General features: G+C 35.6%; 1 protein-coding gene across 1 annotated transcript in view; it reads left to right on the forward strand.

The window, feature by feature from the left end:
• The window catches only part of LOC148950745 (SANT and BTB domain regulator of class switch recombination), a 205,171-nt gene that overhangs the window by 185,509 nt on the left and 2,085 nt on the right, over positions 1-17,577 (forward strand). Inside the window, exons 8-10 of the mRNA XM_089091935.1 lie at positions 2,459-2,572; positions 7,133-7,265; positions 9,702-9,810. Of these exons, the coding sequence (XP_088948061.1) occupies positions 2,459-2,572; positions 7,133-7,265; positions 9,702-9,810 (356 nt within the window). The remainder of the gene's footprint in view (positions 1-2,458; positions 2,573-7,132; positions 7,266-9,701; positions 9,811-17,577) is intronic.

Below are 17,577 nucleotides of genomic sequence, written 5' to 3' on the forward strand. Positions count from 1 at the left end.
ATATCTAACCGCTTAAATCAGTCCATTTATAGCCTCTTGGAACTCAATTTTATATCAAATACCAAATATAAGTGAAAACGAGTTTACTACAGATTGATAGCTACTTGTTTCGAAGTACTTTATATGCTAGACAATCTGAAACTGGCTTGCTAGTGAAGACCTTTTTCGCCCCATGTTGGCCGTCTTCAGCTTCTGCCAGGCAGAAGGCTAGAAATATTGTATGTTGTAGACACCTTTTGAGTTAGTCAATCATAATAACCAAAGGCGTCTATGTCTGTCACTGTTAATAAAAAAAAAATTTCCAAGTAGCAGAAAATTAGTTCGTTTTCTTTTTTGTTTAGTTTTATTGGTTTTTATAATGTAAAGCTTGTGTCGTCTTTGCTGCTATTTACGCAAATTAAATGACTGTGTTACTTTTTGAGTTTAAGGAAGTATTAGGTTTAACTATAATAAATAAACGTTTTAGTGGTTAGTAAGACAGTCTTTATAGCGAAATAGAGATATAATCCTAAGCTGAAAAAACTAAAAATAACTGAATCTTTCTGAATATCTGTATTTTGTGTCGATATAAACCTTACAATGCCAATATTTTGTGCTGTAGCGTACTAGTACCAATATCAAATATTACCAAAAGAAGATCTATTTTTCCTTTGATAGTGCATGATTTTGCACACACTGACGTCAACTCATTCTAAACTAGGATGGAGAGCTGGATAATCTTTCTGGACCCCTTATAGGGGGTCCTGCTCATATGATCTGTTTGAAAACAATATTTCTTTACATTGGCTAGTATAGGCGTTTCCCGAAAAAAAAACTAACAAAAGCAAGAAACACTTTAAAACTAATTAATGAATGCACATAAGACTGATGTTGTATTGGATCCCTGTACAATTTTATTGCAACACTGGTAATCGACGAGGTTTTATTTTCGCATAAATATTAGCCATATCATCTATATCCAACGATTTCACACAAGCCATTTCGCTAAACATTAGCACCAAATCACTGAACCTTCCTTCCATCGCCCATTGTCGACCTAAGATAGGTTTTAATCAGGCTTAACCACAGTAAACATATATAGGTATCTGAGATATATCGATATATAGGTATCTTAGGCCACAATAGATATATCTATTGTGGCCGAAGTATAGGAAATGAATCTCTATACAAGCAGTTGTAATTGTAAGAGTAATAACATTTCTTTCAGGAAAATTTTGAAGTCCAATAACATCTTTTGGCCTACACACCAAATGGTCAATTTACTTTCAAATGAACTGTTTGTGAGTTTGACATGGCTGCGTCAAGGCAAGCTTCATTATAATGTTCTAATGGCATTAAGAAAGTGCGGTAAATCTACATCTTTCGTAGATATTGACTACAACAGTCGATAAGCAGTTCTTTTGATTTCTGGAAGATTTCATCAAAAGTCTCATCATTTCGCAATGCTATAATTTTATCTCTTGTAGCTGCAATAAGGTCGGTAGCTCTATAACTTGGGAGCGCACATACGTAGTAGTAGTAGTAGCGCATAGTAGAGTTCATGAAGATTGGCGGGGAAAGATGTTAATCATCTCAAGTTCTGACTATAATACTCAAAACACGGAGATGTCTATGGGCATAAGAGTAAGTGTAAATTGCATGTGGTACAGGTTTATTTTGTACAGGCTTGTGCCTGAACTGGCCACTCATGGCAGTGGCTCTATCATAGCCCTGTGCATGACAATATGACCCTCTGAGCCCAGGATCCCTACTTGATGGTCGAAAAGCACCGAAAGAGTTTCGCTGTCATGTTTCTCCTTATGAAAGCAGCGAAGAGCTGTTTCTTTCACTCTCCTACCATGGAAGTATCTAGTCAAAACTGCAAGCTATTCTTTTTTTAAGGCTTTGGTTTTATCAACCATAACAGTAAAGAATTTCGTTTCTACAGACTCTTTAACGATATGGTGCCATATATAACGGTAGGCTTTCTAACTAAGAGACATCGCGCAGGATTTCCCAGAAGTTTCCTGATTTTCAATTGTATCACTTTCATTATGTCCATTTTAGAAAATATTTTTAAGAGTATTTTTCAGAAATATTAAGAAAATTTTTGTGCACACGAAAATTGTCAAAATTAAAATCAAATGAATCTAAATAATATTGACTACTGATTTTTGGCCCTTCCTAACATCAAGGGGTTACCCTAGACACTCCTACCCCTAAATGACATCACTGGTTTCGCTGGTGACACCTTTACATGGTCTCTTGGTTGTTTTTTAATGAGTATACTCCCCCCTTTAAAGTCCTAGGCTCTAAGGAATTTATTTTTATCACAGAGGATCACTTACGGCTTAGGAGGCAAGGATCTTGACTGTACTAGCTTTTCGTTCATAAATCCTTGTAATTTCAGTGAACTTCAGTGAACTTTCAGTGCTTTTTAAGTTATATATTATTTCTTATTATTTCATTGACTTTCCAGATTCAAGATCTGAAGGTTCTACTTCTAAGCAGACGTCTTGTCAAACAAGTGCACCTGGTTCCATCAACAGTCGTGGTACAAGCATCAATAGTGACAAAGGAACTTCAAGAACAGGTAAGTAAACTAACTATTTTCACCCACATTTCAGAGTCCCCGCGAACGGTAAACTTCCGTTAAACCTAAGCCACAAGAGATGTATTTCGCATTACTGAAGTTTTTTCGAACAATACTGGTGTCCCCCGTATCTCTTTGCTCAGAGAGTCACCCTATAGTATTATGTAATTAAATGTCATTGCCAGCAGGCAACTCTAGTGAAACATAACAAAAACAAAATAGCTTATTTCCAGTTTATACAACCTAAAAATTGTGCTGGCTATACTTTGACAATAAAAATGACGTACTAGCCTACACAAATCGATTGAAGGAGGTTCATCTCGGTTTTTCAGCGCAAAACATAGCCAGAAGTGTTTTCCAGCCAACGAGTCAGATTGTTTGTATTTTGAATCTTCCCATACTCGTCAGTGTGAATCCCTTGTAACCAGAAGCCACTGTATATCGTTACCATAGTATTGAGCCACCTGCACCTCTTGTATTATTACATTACTATCTTTTTATTTCTTTCCCCAGCCTCTTTGTATAGAAGGTATGGTTTCAAAATCTTTGAAGGAGCTTTATTTGATTGGAAATTGGAAGTTCTAGTGCCCTTTTTAAGGTTTGAAAGTGATTGGGGGAACCAAACCCCTCTCGTGACCTTATTTGCTACTGATCCCCCCTAACCCCTGGATAACCAGTTTTTCTTGAATAGTTGGAAGGTCTAACAAGTAGACTACCGATTAGGGAACCCAATATATATTTCCCTATGACGATAGGGAACCCAAATATAAATATATAAAATTGAAACTTGGGCCGAGAAATGACCGAAAAGTTATTTTTTCTTAACTTTTTAAAACTTAAAATAGTAAGTCCTTAAGCCAATAAAACCTTTATGCGAGCAAAAATCTCTAGCCTGAGGTAAAGAGGCAATAAAAACAGGAACTAAAAAAGGGCTAGTTGAAACTTATATCCTTAAGTCTTTGGGCGATGGGGACCCAAATTCCCAAGGAAAAATTGAAACGAAAATTTGGTTCCCTGAAAAATTAGATACAAATTTAGACCAAAGATCTTATTAAGATGAAGGAAGGATCCCTAAATATTGGGTTCAAAATGGTCTCTACTTTTTTTTTTTTTTTGGTGATTGTGTTGAAGTTTTTAAGAATCGTTTCCCTGACTTGCAGGACAAAGACATTTTTTAGGCGAGAGAACGGCGCTCGACACCCCTTAAATGTGCCAAGAAACTTGCTGTTCCTGATGAGTTTAAAACTTACTGCTGCAAAAACTTTAAACCAAGGGAACCTAATAAAAAAATTAATGGGTTGCGGCTCTCCAAAAAAGGACTCAAAACTTTTTTTCTTATCGGCTCAACATTTATACCCTCAAACCCTTGAGTCAAGAGAACCCTAGTATACAAAAAAGAAATTGCTTTTTCCCTTCAACAGGGTCTTTTTCAGAAAGGAAGATTTTTTTTCTCCGAACTAGTTAAAACTTACACACATTAGATCCTGTGCCAAGGAGAACGCGATGCACAAAAGAAAAACATGTTTCAGGGTATGGATCTCAAAATTGGGACCAAAATTTTTTTTTTCGATTGGATTGGAGCTAAAATCTGAAAGTCCTTGGGCCAAGGAAACTCAAATTCGCAAAAAAATCAAAAAAAAAAAAAATAATAAAAGCATCGGTACTGATGAAAATGAGGCTACGCTCTAAAAACCACCAAAAATTTTTTTCGGCGGCCTTAAAACTAAAAACCATAAGTTTTTGGGCAAGTTGACCCAATTGTACAAGAAAATTTCTAGTTTGTTGGTGCGGATCCCCCTCATAAATACGGCCGAAAAAGGCCAAGAAAAAATTATTTCTACATTTGGATTGAAAATTTCAGGGATGGTTAACTGAGCTTAGAAGGACGAATATTTTTTTTTGGGGGGGGGGAGGGGAGGTCATAGGGAGCTTAGGAAGGGATTAAAGACTTTAGTGTCCAAGATAAGTTTGAAACTTATTGTTTATTTAGTTTGAAAGCCCAAGTGCTTTCCCTGAGAGGAATTTTATAAATAAGAAAAGCTTCGGGGCATGGTTCCTCCATGGCCAAAAACTACATTTTTCTCAACAACTAATTGCCCTCCAATGCCCTCCAATCACTATTTGCCCTCAAATAACTTTCGACTAGTAAAAAGGGCATTAGCCCTTTCAATTTCCAATCGAATGAGCCCTTTTTGAAGTTCCTAAGACAACTCCTTCGATACGAAGTGCCCTGGTCTAAACGAAAAAAGGAAAAAAAGGAAAAAAATAATCATACATTGTACCCACATCGATCTTTACTATAAAATGTCAAGCCTTCAAATCACTTCTGACTATTAAAAAAGACACTAGCCCTTTCAATTTCAAATCGTATCAGCCCTTTTTGAGTTTCTTCGACATTTCTTTCCATAAACACCTTATATGCCCCCAGGCCATAAATTACAACCCTTGCCCTGAGGGCTGTGAGGGGGTTGTCATCCTCAAATACCTAATTTCCATGAAGTTTCTACGACAACGCTTTCAATGAAAACCTTATATGCCCCCGGGGTATGACTTACAACCCTTGCCTTGAGGGCGGGGGGGGGGGTTGTCATCCTCAAAGACCTAATTTCCTGAACTTTCAACTACGTTAAACAAAATAGCTATCTCAAAATTTTGATTGGATGTGTTTGGGGAAATGGTGGGTGTGAGAGGGGGGTTAGTTGCCCTCTAATCACTTCCGACTATTAAATAGGGTACTAGCCCTTTCAATTTCCAATCGAATGATCCCTTTTTAAATTTTCTACGACAACGCTTTCTATAAATACCTTTTATGCCCCCAGGGTATAACTTATAACTTACAACCCTTACCCTGAGGGCTGTGAGGGGGTTGTCATCCTCAAAGACATGATTTCCGGACCTTTCAACTACGTTGAACAAAATGACTTCTCAAAATTTTGATTGGATGTGTTTGGGGAAATGGTGGGCATGAGAGGGGGTTACTCATCATCCAATCACTTTCGACTATTAAAAAGGGCACTTGCCCTTTGAGTTTCCAATCAAATGAGCCCTTTTTTGAAGTTTCTACGACAACACTTTCTGTAAAAAAAAAAACTTATATGCCCCCCGGACATAACTTACTACCCTTGCCCTGAGGGCTTTGGGAGGAGTGTCGTCCTCAAAGACATAATTCCCAGAGTTTTCAACTACGTCGAACAAAATGGCTCTCTCAAAATGTTTGATTGGATGTGTTTGGGGAAATGGTGGGTGTGAGAGGGGTGTTAGTCATCCTCCAATCACTTTTGACTATTAAAAAGGGCACTAGCCCTTCTAATTTCCAATCGAATGGGCCCTTTTTGAAGGTTCTAAAACATCACTATTTATAAAAACCTTATATGCCCCCAGGGCATAACTTACAACCCGTGCCCTGAGGGCTGTGGGGGAGAGTCCTCCTCAAAAACATAATTTCTATCTGGAAATCAAGCACGCTGAACAAAATGGCTATCTCAAAATTTTGATTAGATGTGTTTGGGGAAATTGTGTTATTTGCCTTCCAATCACTTTCGACTATTAAAAAGGGCACAAGCCACTCCAATTACCAATCGAATGAGCCCTTTTCGAAGTTTTTACGACCACTCCTTCGATACGAAGTACCCTGGTCTAAGACCAAGAAATAAAAAATAAAAAATAATAATAATACATTGTGCCCATATCGCTCTTTCCTTAGGCAGCGCTATTGCACTGCCTATGATACATTTCAAAATAGTTACATCATTTTGATATTTTGAAGGCTTTCTTCAAGCTCTAATAAAATTTTAGTGTATGGGAAGGTCTGTTAAGGGTTCCAATACGAAACACGAATCAAACACTCGTCAACAACGCTGGCTAAAATTGAGAGAGAGAGAGAGAGAGAGAGAGAGAGAGAGAGAGAGAGAGAGAGAGAGAGAGAATAAATAATTATTAATTACAAATTCATTCATTTCGCTCACTATTTTAAACAATTTTTTTTAGCAGTGTGATAAGATTTGATAAATTAGTAGTCAAATGAAAGCTGCATAGAACTTCAAAAAAAAATTATTTGCCAAAAACTCTTCATTTTTAAGCGGTGTTTTTAACTTTAGGGATATAAATAGTGAAAACAAACTTATGTTCAGATCTATGTCGAGATAGTTTTGATCGGCTCAAAAGTTCTATATTCTAATCGAAAGAATTGAAAGTTCTATTTCGAAATATGGTATTTTTAATAAAATACGACAGGTGCAAGATTTGTAAATTTTCTACCTGTGCAGTATACACACTGCTTCTCCTAAAAAGATGGGCTTTTAGGCAGACTTTTTTTTTTTTTTTTTTTTTTTTTTAATGATGGGATGTACTTTGTTCAACACCTACAAACAAAGTTTCCCAATAAAAATTGCCTTTTTAAAGACATTTGTTTTGGACTTAAGGCTTTAAGAATCGCAAAAGACTTACAAGAGGGTGCAAAAAAAAAGAACCGAAATGTATGACTGATTTGGGTACAGAATTAGTGAACGTCTGAGTAGCTGTACATTTTTAAAATTAAGAGCATTTTAACTTACTTTTAAGTTTCTGAAGACGTTCTTGAAGAGGATACAAGGAGTGAAGAGGACGAAAATCCCTCTCCCCCGCAGATACGGAGCGCCAGAATTCCAACGTTTAGAAGAAAAAACTTGAATCCAAAACCACTTCCATCTTACAAGTAAGTCCTGCTTTCTTTCATGCTTTGTAGAATAAGGGCAAGTCAACTTGCAACTTACTTTTATTTAATTTCTAAGTAACAAATGGACAAATTCCAGATCAATTCATGTTTTTTGTGTTTTAGGTCCATAAAGTAGTTTTCTGCAAAGAAGTTTTACTAAAGGTTCACTTATAGTGAGATTTTACTAATACCGAGATTTAGCTAGCACTTAATTTAACTAATCAGATTTTTTTTATAGAATTTCTTGATTGGTTGATGCCAATCAGCGAGTGCCAATCAATGGTAGCAAAATTTACATCGAAGTTAGAATTCATAGAAATTCTTCGGACTATTTTGGAAGAAACTTTTTTTGGGACAAGTCGATTTCTTTCTTTTTGAAGATTTAGAATGCATAGATTTCAAAAATAATTGCCTGTTTGAAATTTTCAAGGTAGCCCTCAATATTGTTTCTCGAAAGGGGACTCTGTGTCCCCTAGATTTTATCCTACAGTCAATATAAACAAAGCTCTGAGAACCCTTCAGTTTTAGGGCATATCTTCCTCTTAAATATAGAATAGGTCTACCTCCCGTTATTTACCTGCAAAAAGCACTTAATTTTTACCTTGTTTAATAGACTTGTTTAGAGCAGGGTTACCACAACAGAGTTTTCAAATTTCGGCTACTAGACCATGAAGAAAAAACAACATAAGGAACTAAGATAAATTATATTAAAAAAATATATTACCATCCAACATCTTATGGGAGAACAAGGTTACTATAATAATAATAATAATAACAATAATAATAATAATAATAATAATAATGATAATAATAATAATAATAATAATAATAATAATAATAAGTTTTATTATAACCCGAATAAAGCCATACAAAACAGTACTAAACATCACGTCGCAATAACTTAACTTAGAAACAATCTTTTCCCTCCTTCCTAGAGAAACAGCAACAAAAGAAAAGAAAGAAAAAAAAAACAATAAAAAAAACAAAAAAAAACACACACACACGAACTTGAGTGAGTCTCTTTTTTTACCACTCCTTTAATGTATTTGCAGACCTGAAATTGTCATTTGGAAGTCGTCTGCACGATCCCCGGGAAATCCAGAGTTTCACACTAAAAAATTACTTCTGAAATGAGAAAGCTGCTGGCACGCTGCTAGAATATGTGCCACATCAACCACTCCTAGATTACATCTGGGCCACAATAGTCTAATCTGCTGCCATCCAGCGTCTTATGGGAAAACAAGGTTGTTATGTAAGCCAAACAGAACGAGAAACTGACAAGAGTTGAATCTTTAGCGATGAAACATGGTCATAGGGCCATAGGTACAATTTGTTAATTTTGTTGGTCAATTCTGTTCTTGTACCAGTCATTTACTTGACTATTATTTTTAGTATAACTTTTGCATTATGAACCAAGCATCATATTTGACATATACCTTACCATATACCCTTCAATGTATTTAATAGCAATTTTTTTAAGCGAAATTACCTCTACAGACAAAAAAAAGATCTCTGGAGCAATTCAGTCTAATCCGTGAAGCCATTACTTCTAAGTATTCCATCTTCTGCTTACATGTGGATTTGCTTGATAATCATAAGCTTAATAATACAGGAATTGCTACATACAAAAAATGCCATCATAATTTTACCTAGGCCGCATACATAAAGATCAACTTTATGCATATAGACCTGCCATTGTAGTTGTGCCTCAACCCCATGCATCTTTTAGCCAGATATAGCCTTTTGGTATGTAAATTTTTTTTTTTTTTATTTGAAAGCAGTTCAATTTGAATTTTGAACAGTTTATAAGAAGTAATCAGAATAAAAGCCGAAACCCACCTAGTAAGTATTATTAGGTGTATAACCTAAAATAAGGGAGTAGGACTGAGGAAAAATTACAATGGTAATGGTTATTACCTTTGGAAAGAGTCCAAAATGGGAAATCAAATTCTACCTCTCTTGTTTCTCTTTGTACTTTATTTCTGCTGTATAAGTAAACAATTCCTTAGACCACATTGCCTTTCCATTTACAAAATTAAACAAATGAAAATATACTCCCACGCTAAAGACTGTTGAGGGGAGGCGGTCAATTTTAAACTTAGGTTGAATAAAGAGGATTTGAAGAATTTGTTGTTGGTAAGAGGGGATAGTTTGAATAAAGCAATTCCTTCTAGATATTTCATCTTATGTTTACTTGTGCATTTGCGTGTTTACGCATAAATGATTAACTTATAGTAAAAGTTGATATATCTACGAGGTGCCATACTGTCATTCTGCCACGTCCACAATATAAATAACGCGAGAAACAAATAAAGGAAAATATGTTTATTTAGCTTACAGTAATACTACCCAATTGTTTCAAAGAAGATAATATATCAGTAATTTTGTTAATTAGATCAATTCGATGTAAAAAATATCCATAGCCTTTCTTTCTAGGAATACTGACTTACGCTGGAACCCTCTGTTAACAACTCGTGCTAACCAGGATAATCTCAGAGAATTTGAAGATAACTTAATGTTTCAAATGGTGTGTGAATATCAAAAGGTAAAGCTCTTTATGTCACATTGAATTCTCACATTGGATAATCTCAGAGAATTTGAAGATAACTTATTGTTTCAAATGGTGTGTGAATATCAAAAGGTAAAGCTCTTTATGTCACATTGAACTGTAAAATAATATATTGTTACCGATTATCAGGAATGTCAACCGCAAAGTAAGAAGGATCGGATTTAAAATTACAACCCGCAAATTATAGTCGAATGGCAAAAATTCATACGCTATTTTCAGGTTGTTAAATAATACTTCAAAAGTTCTTCCTCAAACTTAAGATAAAAATCAGGGTTTATCATGGTCTATATTGCCTGGCACGAGGTTTTTGTTATTTAATTAAAAAAATTACTTCGTAGTCTATTACGAATGATCCACTAGGGTCTATGAACACTTTAATAATTCCCCTATAGTTTCTTATTTTATCATATATTTCACCCTACAGACACTTCTTTTTTTTACCTTCAGTATACAACTCTCTTCTTGCTTTTGAATTCAAATTACCTCAACTGGCTCTCAAGGTAGAGACATAACGCACATTTCAAAATTAAGATGGTCAGGGAGTAAAATCCTTGAAGAAATTAAAGAGGACCTCAAGAAGGATAGAATTCGAGTTGCCAAAAGAATGCTTTGAATTGTTAGTATAGGTGGTAAGGGGTCTTCCCTAAGCATCATACCGCACAGAAATCCCTTCTGAGCAGTGAGAGTGTGAGTACAAGTCATTCTGCAAAGCATATCTTTTTTCATCTTGGTCAAGGGATAAAATTGAAAAAAATGAATAGACGATAGAGCAGCAATATGCCATCAATTTTGCACTCTCTTTGGTGATACTGCTACATACTCTTAACTTGATTGAGCAGGCCCGTGTAGATAGTGTAATACCAAAAGTCAAGGTTTTCCACAAGTATAAGGACAAAGATAAATCTGGTATTTGCAATAAGGTATTTGGACTTCAACAGTTAAAGAACTCTTTGAGTCCTATCACTGATTCAGTCTTTTATTTAATAGCAGAAAAACTTAACATGTCTAAGTTAATAGTACACAGCATTGTAACTGGGAATCTTAATATGAGAAAAGTCGGTGCAAAAGTGATGAGTTGTAACATAACGTCAACAATTTGAACTCTGCTGTGAAATGGTAGAGGTTGTGGAAGTTGACGCAGACCACTCAGATATCTTAATAAAGAGGCAATGAACCAGGAGTCTTTAAATGAAACCCTGAAACGAAACTCCAAAATTCCAAGTGGCACGCTAAGAGATCTCTACCATGGGTGCCAATTATATCTTGGGGAAGACATTTGGCCTCTGGATTTTGAAAAATATCTCTTGTTGATAATTCTATTGAAAAATGCTTGTTTTGAGTATTGTTATTGAAAAAATACAAAATTACCTCCCCTAGATTTCGAAAAAGTATATTTTGCTTTCCCCCTCCTACGCTTTTGTTCTTGACGTCACATATCACGGAGCCCAAAAAGTCAATAGTGGCAATATCTAAGGTGAAGACCATATTCATTGGTTGGTTTGACAACTACAGGGTACACAACAGTTTTGACTCTAAGTAACAAATTGTCAAAACTGCTTTCTGCAAGGATGTCCTTAATTGACTGCACTGACAAGGATGCGAAAAAGGATTATATCAAAATGATACAACCAGAAATCGGCGATCGGGCGAAAAACAGAACTTGAAGCCACACCACCTTTCACATCAGGGGAGGATCCAGTATTTTTCTTAGCGGGTGGCGCATAATAGGTTGCTTCGATAAACTTCCGAAACAAAGAAATACAAGGGAAATACGAGGGAACCTCGACATTTATGCGTCGTAGGTAGTTAGTGGAAATAGTCATAAGAGAGTCTAGCATCTGGTGAGGGTTAAAGTTATAACGAATCTGTCAAAATTAAAATGATGTTAAAATATTGATACAACAATACTAGGTTATAAAAACCAACCCACCATAAAAAAAGAAAAGTTGTTCCTCATCTATAAAAAAAATATGATATTTAATATTTTCTGCATAATTTTCCGCCTTTGCACTTCAGACCACTATAGCGAGTGAGTTAAGCTTTGAATTGTAAAAAAAATTGGTCTTGAACTATCTTTTGGGGTCATTCATTCATTGTAACTATTTGTACAGGTCAACTTATTTAGCTTGTCGCCTAACTTTGTGGCAAGGGCGCCCATAAGCTGAATTCCAAGAGTGGGGGGGACCTCGTCAGGGGGGGGGCCCCCAAACCTCGTCTAATTGGCACTTTTAATGCTATATAATAGAAATATCAGAACAAAAATATAAAAATAAGGCAGTATTATTCAGCCAGGGGGGAGGGGCGGGCTCCCCACTCTCCCCCCTGCCCCCCCCCCCTTTATGGGTGCCCATGCTTTATGGAATCGCTTAGTAATTATGATAATAATGAAGAGTAGGAAATGAGGATTAAGGTACAACTTATATATTCGTAAAAGATGTATTCAAAATTAAATACTAGTTCGTTTTGGGGTGTAGCAAGAAAAACAGAACAAAGAGATAGAAATACATAGAATACATTCAAAACGACGGTTTTAAGTATAGGCAATCAAGCATTAACCAATTACTGTTTTTTTAAATAGAGCTTTAATAAACAGTGTCAACTGCGACAAAATCTCATCAATTTACTTGTGAAAATTTCACTTTTTATATCAACGTAGTGTATCTTTCCAATTTTAAAAGTTTGAGGTAGAGCAAGGTCGATGTCTACCTCAGTATTTTGTTGAACGTTTATAATGGCTAGTGCTGTCAGTCTATGAGTCCTGTCAGTTTAGAGCTCTTCGGTAGTATTTTCTCTTCAACTCATCCTAAAATATTCGACTAAAGACCAAAATCGTCAGAAAAATACGAACTCCAAATGCTTGGATAGTCGAAATACTCCTTAAAAAAACAAATAATTATGTGTTTATTTTTTTTTTTGTATTTGATCGGTATGGATTGGTGATTTAAATTTTCAGGGTTTCAAGCTGTGGTAGATTTCTAATTAATTTTGTTTTAATCTTGAGATTTTCAGATATTCAATTTAAACGCTTATATCTCGATACGTCTATTGAGCACAAAAATATAAATTTGAAATTTTTTAGCATTACACATTAAGAAATTCTTTTAGAAAAAAATCTTTGATTAGAAATTCTTTTAGCATTTAGCATTAAGTAAGAGAATTGTCCTGTAAAAATTTTGATATATGAACAACTAGTCGTGCAAACATGATTGGATGGCACATATCAAAAATAAGTATAAACATCCTGAGCGGTATATATTGCAGTTTATACGATTTTATGGATAAATATATAACACCCCAATACAAAAACATAACTATATTTTATGACTGGATGGTATTGAGAAGGTGAGAAATTCTGAAGTAATATTCTAGTTGCATTCCGTTTCCATGGTCTACTCTAGTAGCGTGAATTTCCACTGATTTTCAACATTTCGCTAGTAAATGTTTAAAAGGATTGATGCTATTCTACTGATTCAAACTGAGAATTCAGAGACCCATCTATACCGGCTAGATTCTTCTTCTTCTTCTATTTAACAGCAGGCGGGCTTTTCAGTGATACTATTTAGCCCATAAAAAAAAAAAAAAAAAAAAAAAAAAAATTGATAAAAAAATAAACACATAATTATTTGCCTTCGTTTATAAGTAATTTTTCAAAAATCTATTTACCTTAAATGATTACTCCGACCTTTGAAGGAGCATTTCGACTCGTATGCTTAGTTTTAAGTGTATACTTATACCTTCATTAAACTTCAGATATTTCTACAGAGTTTGGCCTTTAAAATAATGTTTTAGAATGAACAGAGGAGATGAAATGTCATGTAACGCAAAGCTTTAATTAGATAGAAATAGGCAGTAAAGTGGCCACTATTTACTGATCGAAATCTAAAACGTAAATTAATAATATCTTTTCACTTCTCGTACGTTTACTTTCTATTATACAGATTCCCTAAAAAACGACAATATTCTAAAAAACACCCCGCTTCGCAAAAAAAACAAAAAAAAATTTAATGACAGCCAAAAAAGTAATGTATATCAATTTCTTCGCCCCTGTGCCATAGAAAGACTTGAAAACAAATTTTTGACAGTAAAAAGAAGTTTAAAAATTAAGTTTTTTCAGCCCCGTTGTGACAGCACAATCCTAAAACATCATTTTGATAGCCTAAAGAGGTTAGGATTTTTTGTTTCCCCTCCTTGTTACTACGAAATGAAGATTTGGCCTCCCAGTTGGATTTTGTGGTAATATGAACAGACTCCCTTGATAAATCTAAATTTACTTAAATACTTTTAGGCAGTATGCGTCATCAGTAAAATCTAGTAGAACCCACACAAAGTAACTGAAACTTTGTTTCAAACTTGTTTGCAAAAAAAAAAACAGTCTTAACAACTGAAAACTTATTAATAATTCAACTATTATAAACCAAATACAAAAAAACTTTCGTCCCAACACCAACCAGAGCAAGCGGTCCCAACCCCAAATCTACCACTACGTTAGGGGGGGTGGGTGGTTCCCCGTGCCCCTACCTGGATCCACCACTGTTTCATATGATATTGTACCCTGTCCAGATAGGGGTTGTCACTTTGGTGCTGCCTCCATACAGTGCTGGTTGAAGCCTATCAGCCTTTTTTTGTGTTCCTCAAATAGAAAAACCTAAAGAGTCATCTTCATGATGATCTGGCTACTGGCTTAGTAGCCCATACCAATCCTGAAGATTTTTTTTTTCAAGTTGGCACCTAGGGAGCATACAGATCATGGAAATTGCACTGGTATTTATGCATCAATGCCCCTGGGGGCTATTTTGAAGAATTTTGAGGAGCTGTTGAAATTGTTCTGGTGTATCCCCTCTGACAGATTCCCTGGATAAACCTTCCCCACATAAAAGTTACCAGGATAATCCCCCCCGCGTGAAAAATTCTCCCTGCAGACATCCCCCCCTTAGAAAAATTCCCGCAGATGAAAACTGTCCAACCAAAGAGACGGATAATAAGAATTAAGAGAAGAAGTGACTTCTAATATTCTAAATATATTCCAAATCAAAATATAGGCAGAGTATGTGGTGTCAAATATCTGTCCAGTGTATAGTTTTTGTTTCTACGTTTTTAGTCTTTTTTCTCAATTCTGTGTTTCGGGTTTTCTGTGATTGAGTTAAAAATTAAAGAATATAATCTGAAAATACGAAATTAGTGGCAACTTGAACTGCTATGATAGAAGTTCACAGGACTAAAAGGTAAAAATAATAACTTACCATAAACTTGGTCTGGAACTGACATCTATAGTGCACGATACCTTGCGTTCAAAACCCTGTCTACTTGGCGCACATTAGATGGTTGTCCGGTCTGAAATACATTTAACAGGCATATATTTTTTCCTTTATTTCCAATTTCCAAACAAGCAGACAGAAGTTGAAGCAAATAAAGTTTTTAATTAACTTAACTTAAACAATATGGAGTCGAACCCCAAGTCAAAAGCAAAATAATTATAGATGGACAGAACCATTTATTCTGCCTATATTTTGGAATTAATGTAAAATATTTCCAAATCCTTTTTTTCTCCATTCTTTTCATTTATCTTGATTTCCCTTCGATAGATGAATTTTGCATATGGGAATTTTCCGGGGAGTAATTTTCGGTAGAGGAGCTTCGTCCGGGAATTATCTAGGGGGAAATTTTCCATAGGGGAGGGGAATTCATATGTCCAATGTAGTCCCAGCCTGTTATCTCTGTTTAATATTTTATTTCATTTATTTTCTTTAGCCTTTAGCTTACCCTGCTATCATAACTCAACCCCAAAAGCAAGAATAAAGAATTAAAAGAAATAAAAATCGAAAAATAGATACTATGGAATACTCAACTTCACATGTTCTGCCTATATTTTGGAATTTAGGTAGAATCTCTCGATTCTTCATTATTTTTTTTCTGAGTCATTATTTTACTGGGTCAAAGGACCCAGTGCTTTTCTTGCTTCGGCTATTCCACTTGAGGAGTGGTGCCCCTCGAGGAAATTAGAGCCTAGTAAACGACACAGCATTCGCACGGGCTTCTGACTAATGGCCAATTCTTTTGGGCTTGGTATGTTTTGACAGGTGTCTTTGGGCTGACAAACCTCTTCCTAGCTAATTTATCTATTATGGGCTGCCTCCTCGTAGTAGCATAATATTTGTAGGCATGAATATATAATGAGTCGGAGGTAATAGGCTTGAGATTGTGCAGGATTTCGACTCTTGTTGATAGAAGAGCATCGCCAAGTGCTGAAAACCATGTTGTGACCAAGATGGGCCCAGGTTTGCACAAAGCCTCCATTGATGGAGGTCCCAGGGACTTCTTGCTTTCTGGTTCGAAGCCGGCTTAAGCACTTTGGCGTAGACTGGAGAAGATATGTGATCCTCATCCTGCACTGGTATCCAGCATCATTGCTTTTCCTGAGGCCAAAATAATTTCAATGATTTAAAGAACATGAAAATTTGAACTTGGAATGTTACGACGTTAAAAAATGACTATCGTATAGACATTTTGACTGACGAATTCAGACGATTCAAACTGGACTTACTAGGAGTTTCAGAAACTCGTATCTCAGGGGTAGGAAGGATGAAATTAGGTGATATAGAATTTGTTTACTCAGGCAGGAAGGATGGGGTACATAGACAGGGAGTAGGGCTCATGATGAATAAGGAAGCGGCTAAGTCTTGTTTAGGCTGGGAAGGTATTAATAATAGGATACTAATTGCTCGTTTTATGACTAAAAAGTTCAGGGTATCAGTTATAGTAGTATATGCCCCTGTAGAACCAACTGACGGAGATACTAGTGACTCAGATGAATTTTACTTACAGTTACAGGATCAAATAGACAGGTTTCCAGGTAGAAATATGATTTTATTACTGGGAGATTTTAACTCCCAGGTCGGTAGAGATAGGTATAGATGGTATCCTAGCCTAGGTAAATTTGGTGTAGGAAAAGAAAACAGTAGTGGATAAAGACTTTTGCAATTTTGTAGGTATAACAATCTAGTTATGACCAATACGATGTTTGGTCATGAAATAGCTCATAAGTTAACATGGTATTCACGTGATGGTAAAACAGCAAACCTTATTGATAATGTTATAGTAAACCGAAGACTGGCAGAATAAATACAAGATACTAGGGTATATAGGAGTGCCGTTATTGATGTTAAAAGTGAAGATCCTCATCTGGTAGTATCAAGGGTGAACTTAAAGCTGAAATTTTGGAAGGGTAACTACCTCCCAGTAAGTTATGATGTTGGTAGACTCCAGGATGAGAATTTGAGAGAAACTTTCTAGGAACAGTTGGATACTGAACTGGAGAATTTTAAAATTTGACAATGTGGAAGATGGATGAAATAATTTTAGGAAAACAAATTGTGAAATGCCTGATGGTGTCTTAGGGAATAAAGTTAGGACTGTTGCTAAAAATATTAGTGAAAAAGCATTATGTTTAAAAGAGATGAGGAGGCGCTTGTGCAATGATTATCCTAGTGACAATTCATATTGAAATATGAAGAATAAAAAGAAACTGGAGAAAGCATTAAAATATAATCAAAGGAGGTGTGAAGTTGAGGCCATGGATAAAATTGCAGAAGATCTTGAAGATACAGCTAGACGGCATAATAGTAAAATATTGTACTGGCACGTTAACAAATTGAGAGGGAGTAGTTAATCCGGACTTGGCCCAGTTAAAGATAGGAATGGGGCCGCAATTAGCGATAAGGACAAAACTAAAGAGATATGGGCCGA

This window comes from Artemia sp. Qi Xiang Cuo, chromosome 7 (genome assembly GCF_049724085.1).
Source record: "Artemia sp. Qi Xiang Cuo chromosome 7, ASM4972408v1, whole genome shotgun sequence".
Classification (NCBI taxonomy): domain Eukaryota; kingdom Metazoa; phylum Arthropoda; class Branchiopoda; order Anostraca; family Artemiidae; genus Artemia; species Artemia sp. Qi Xiang Cuo.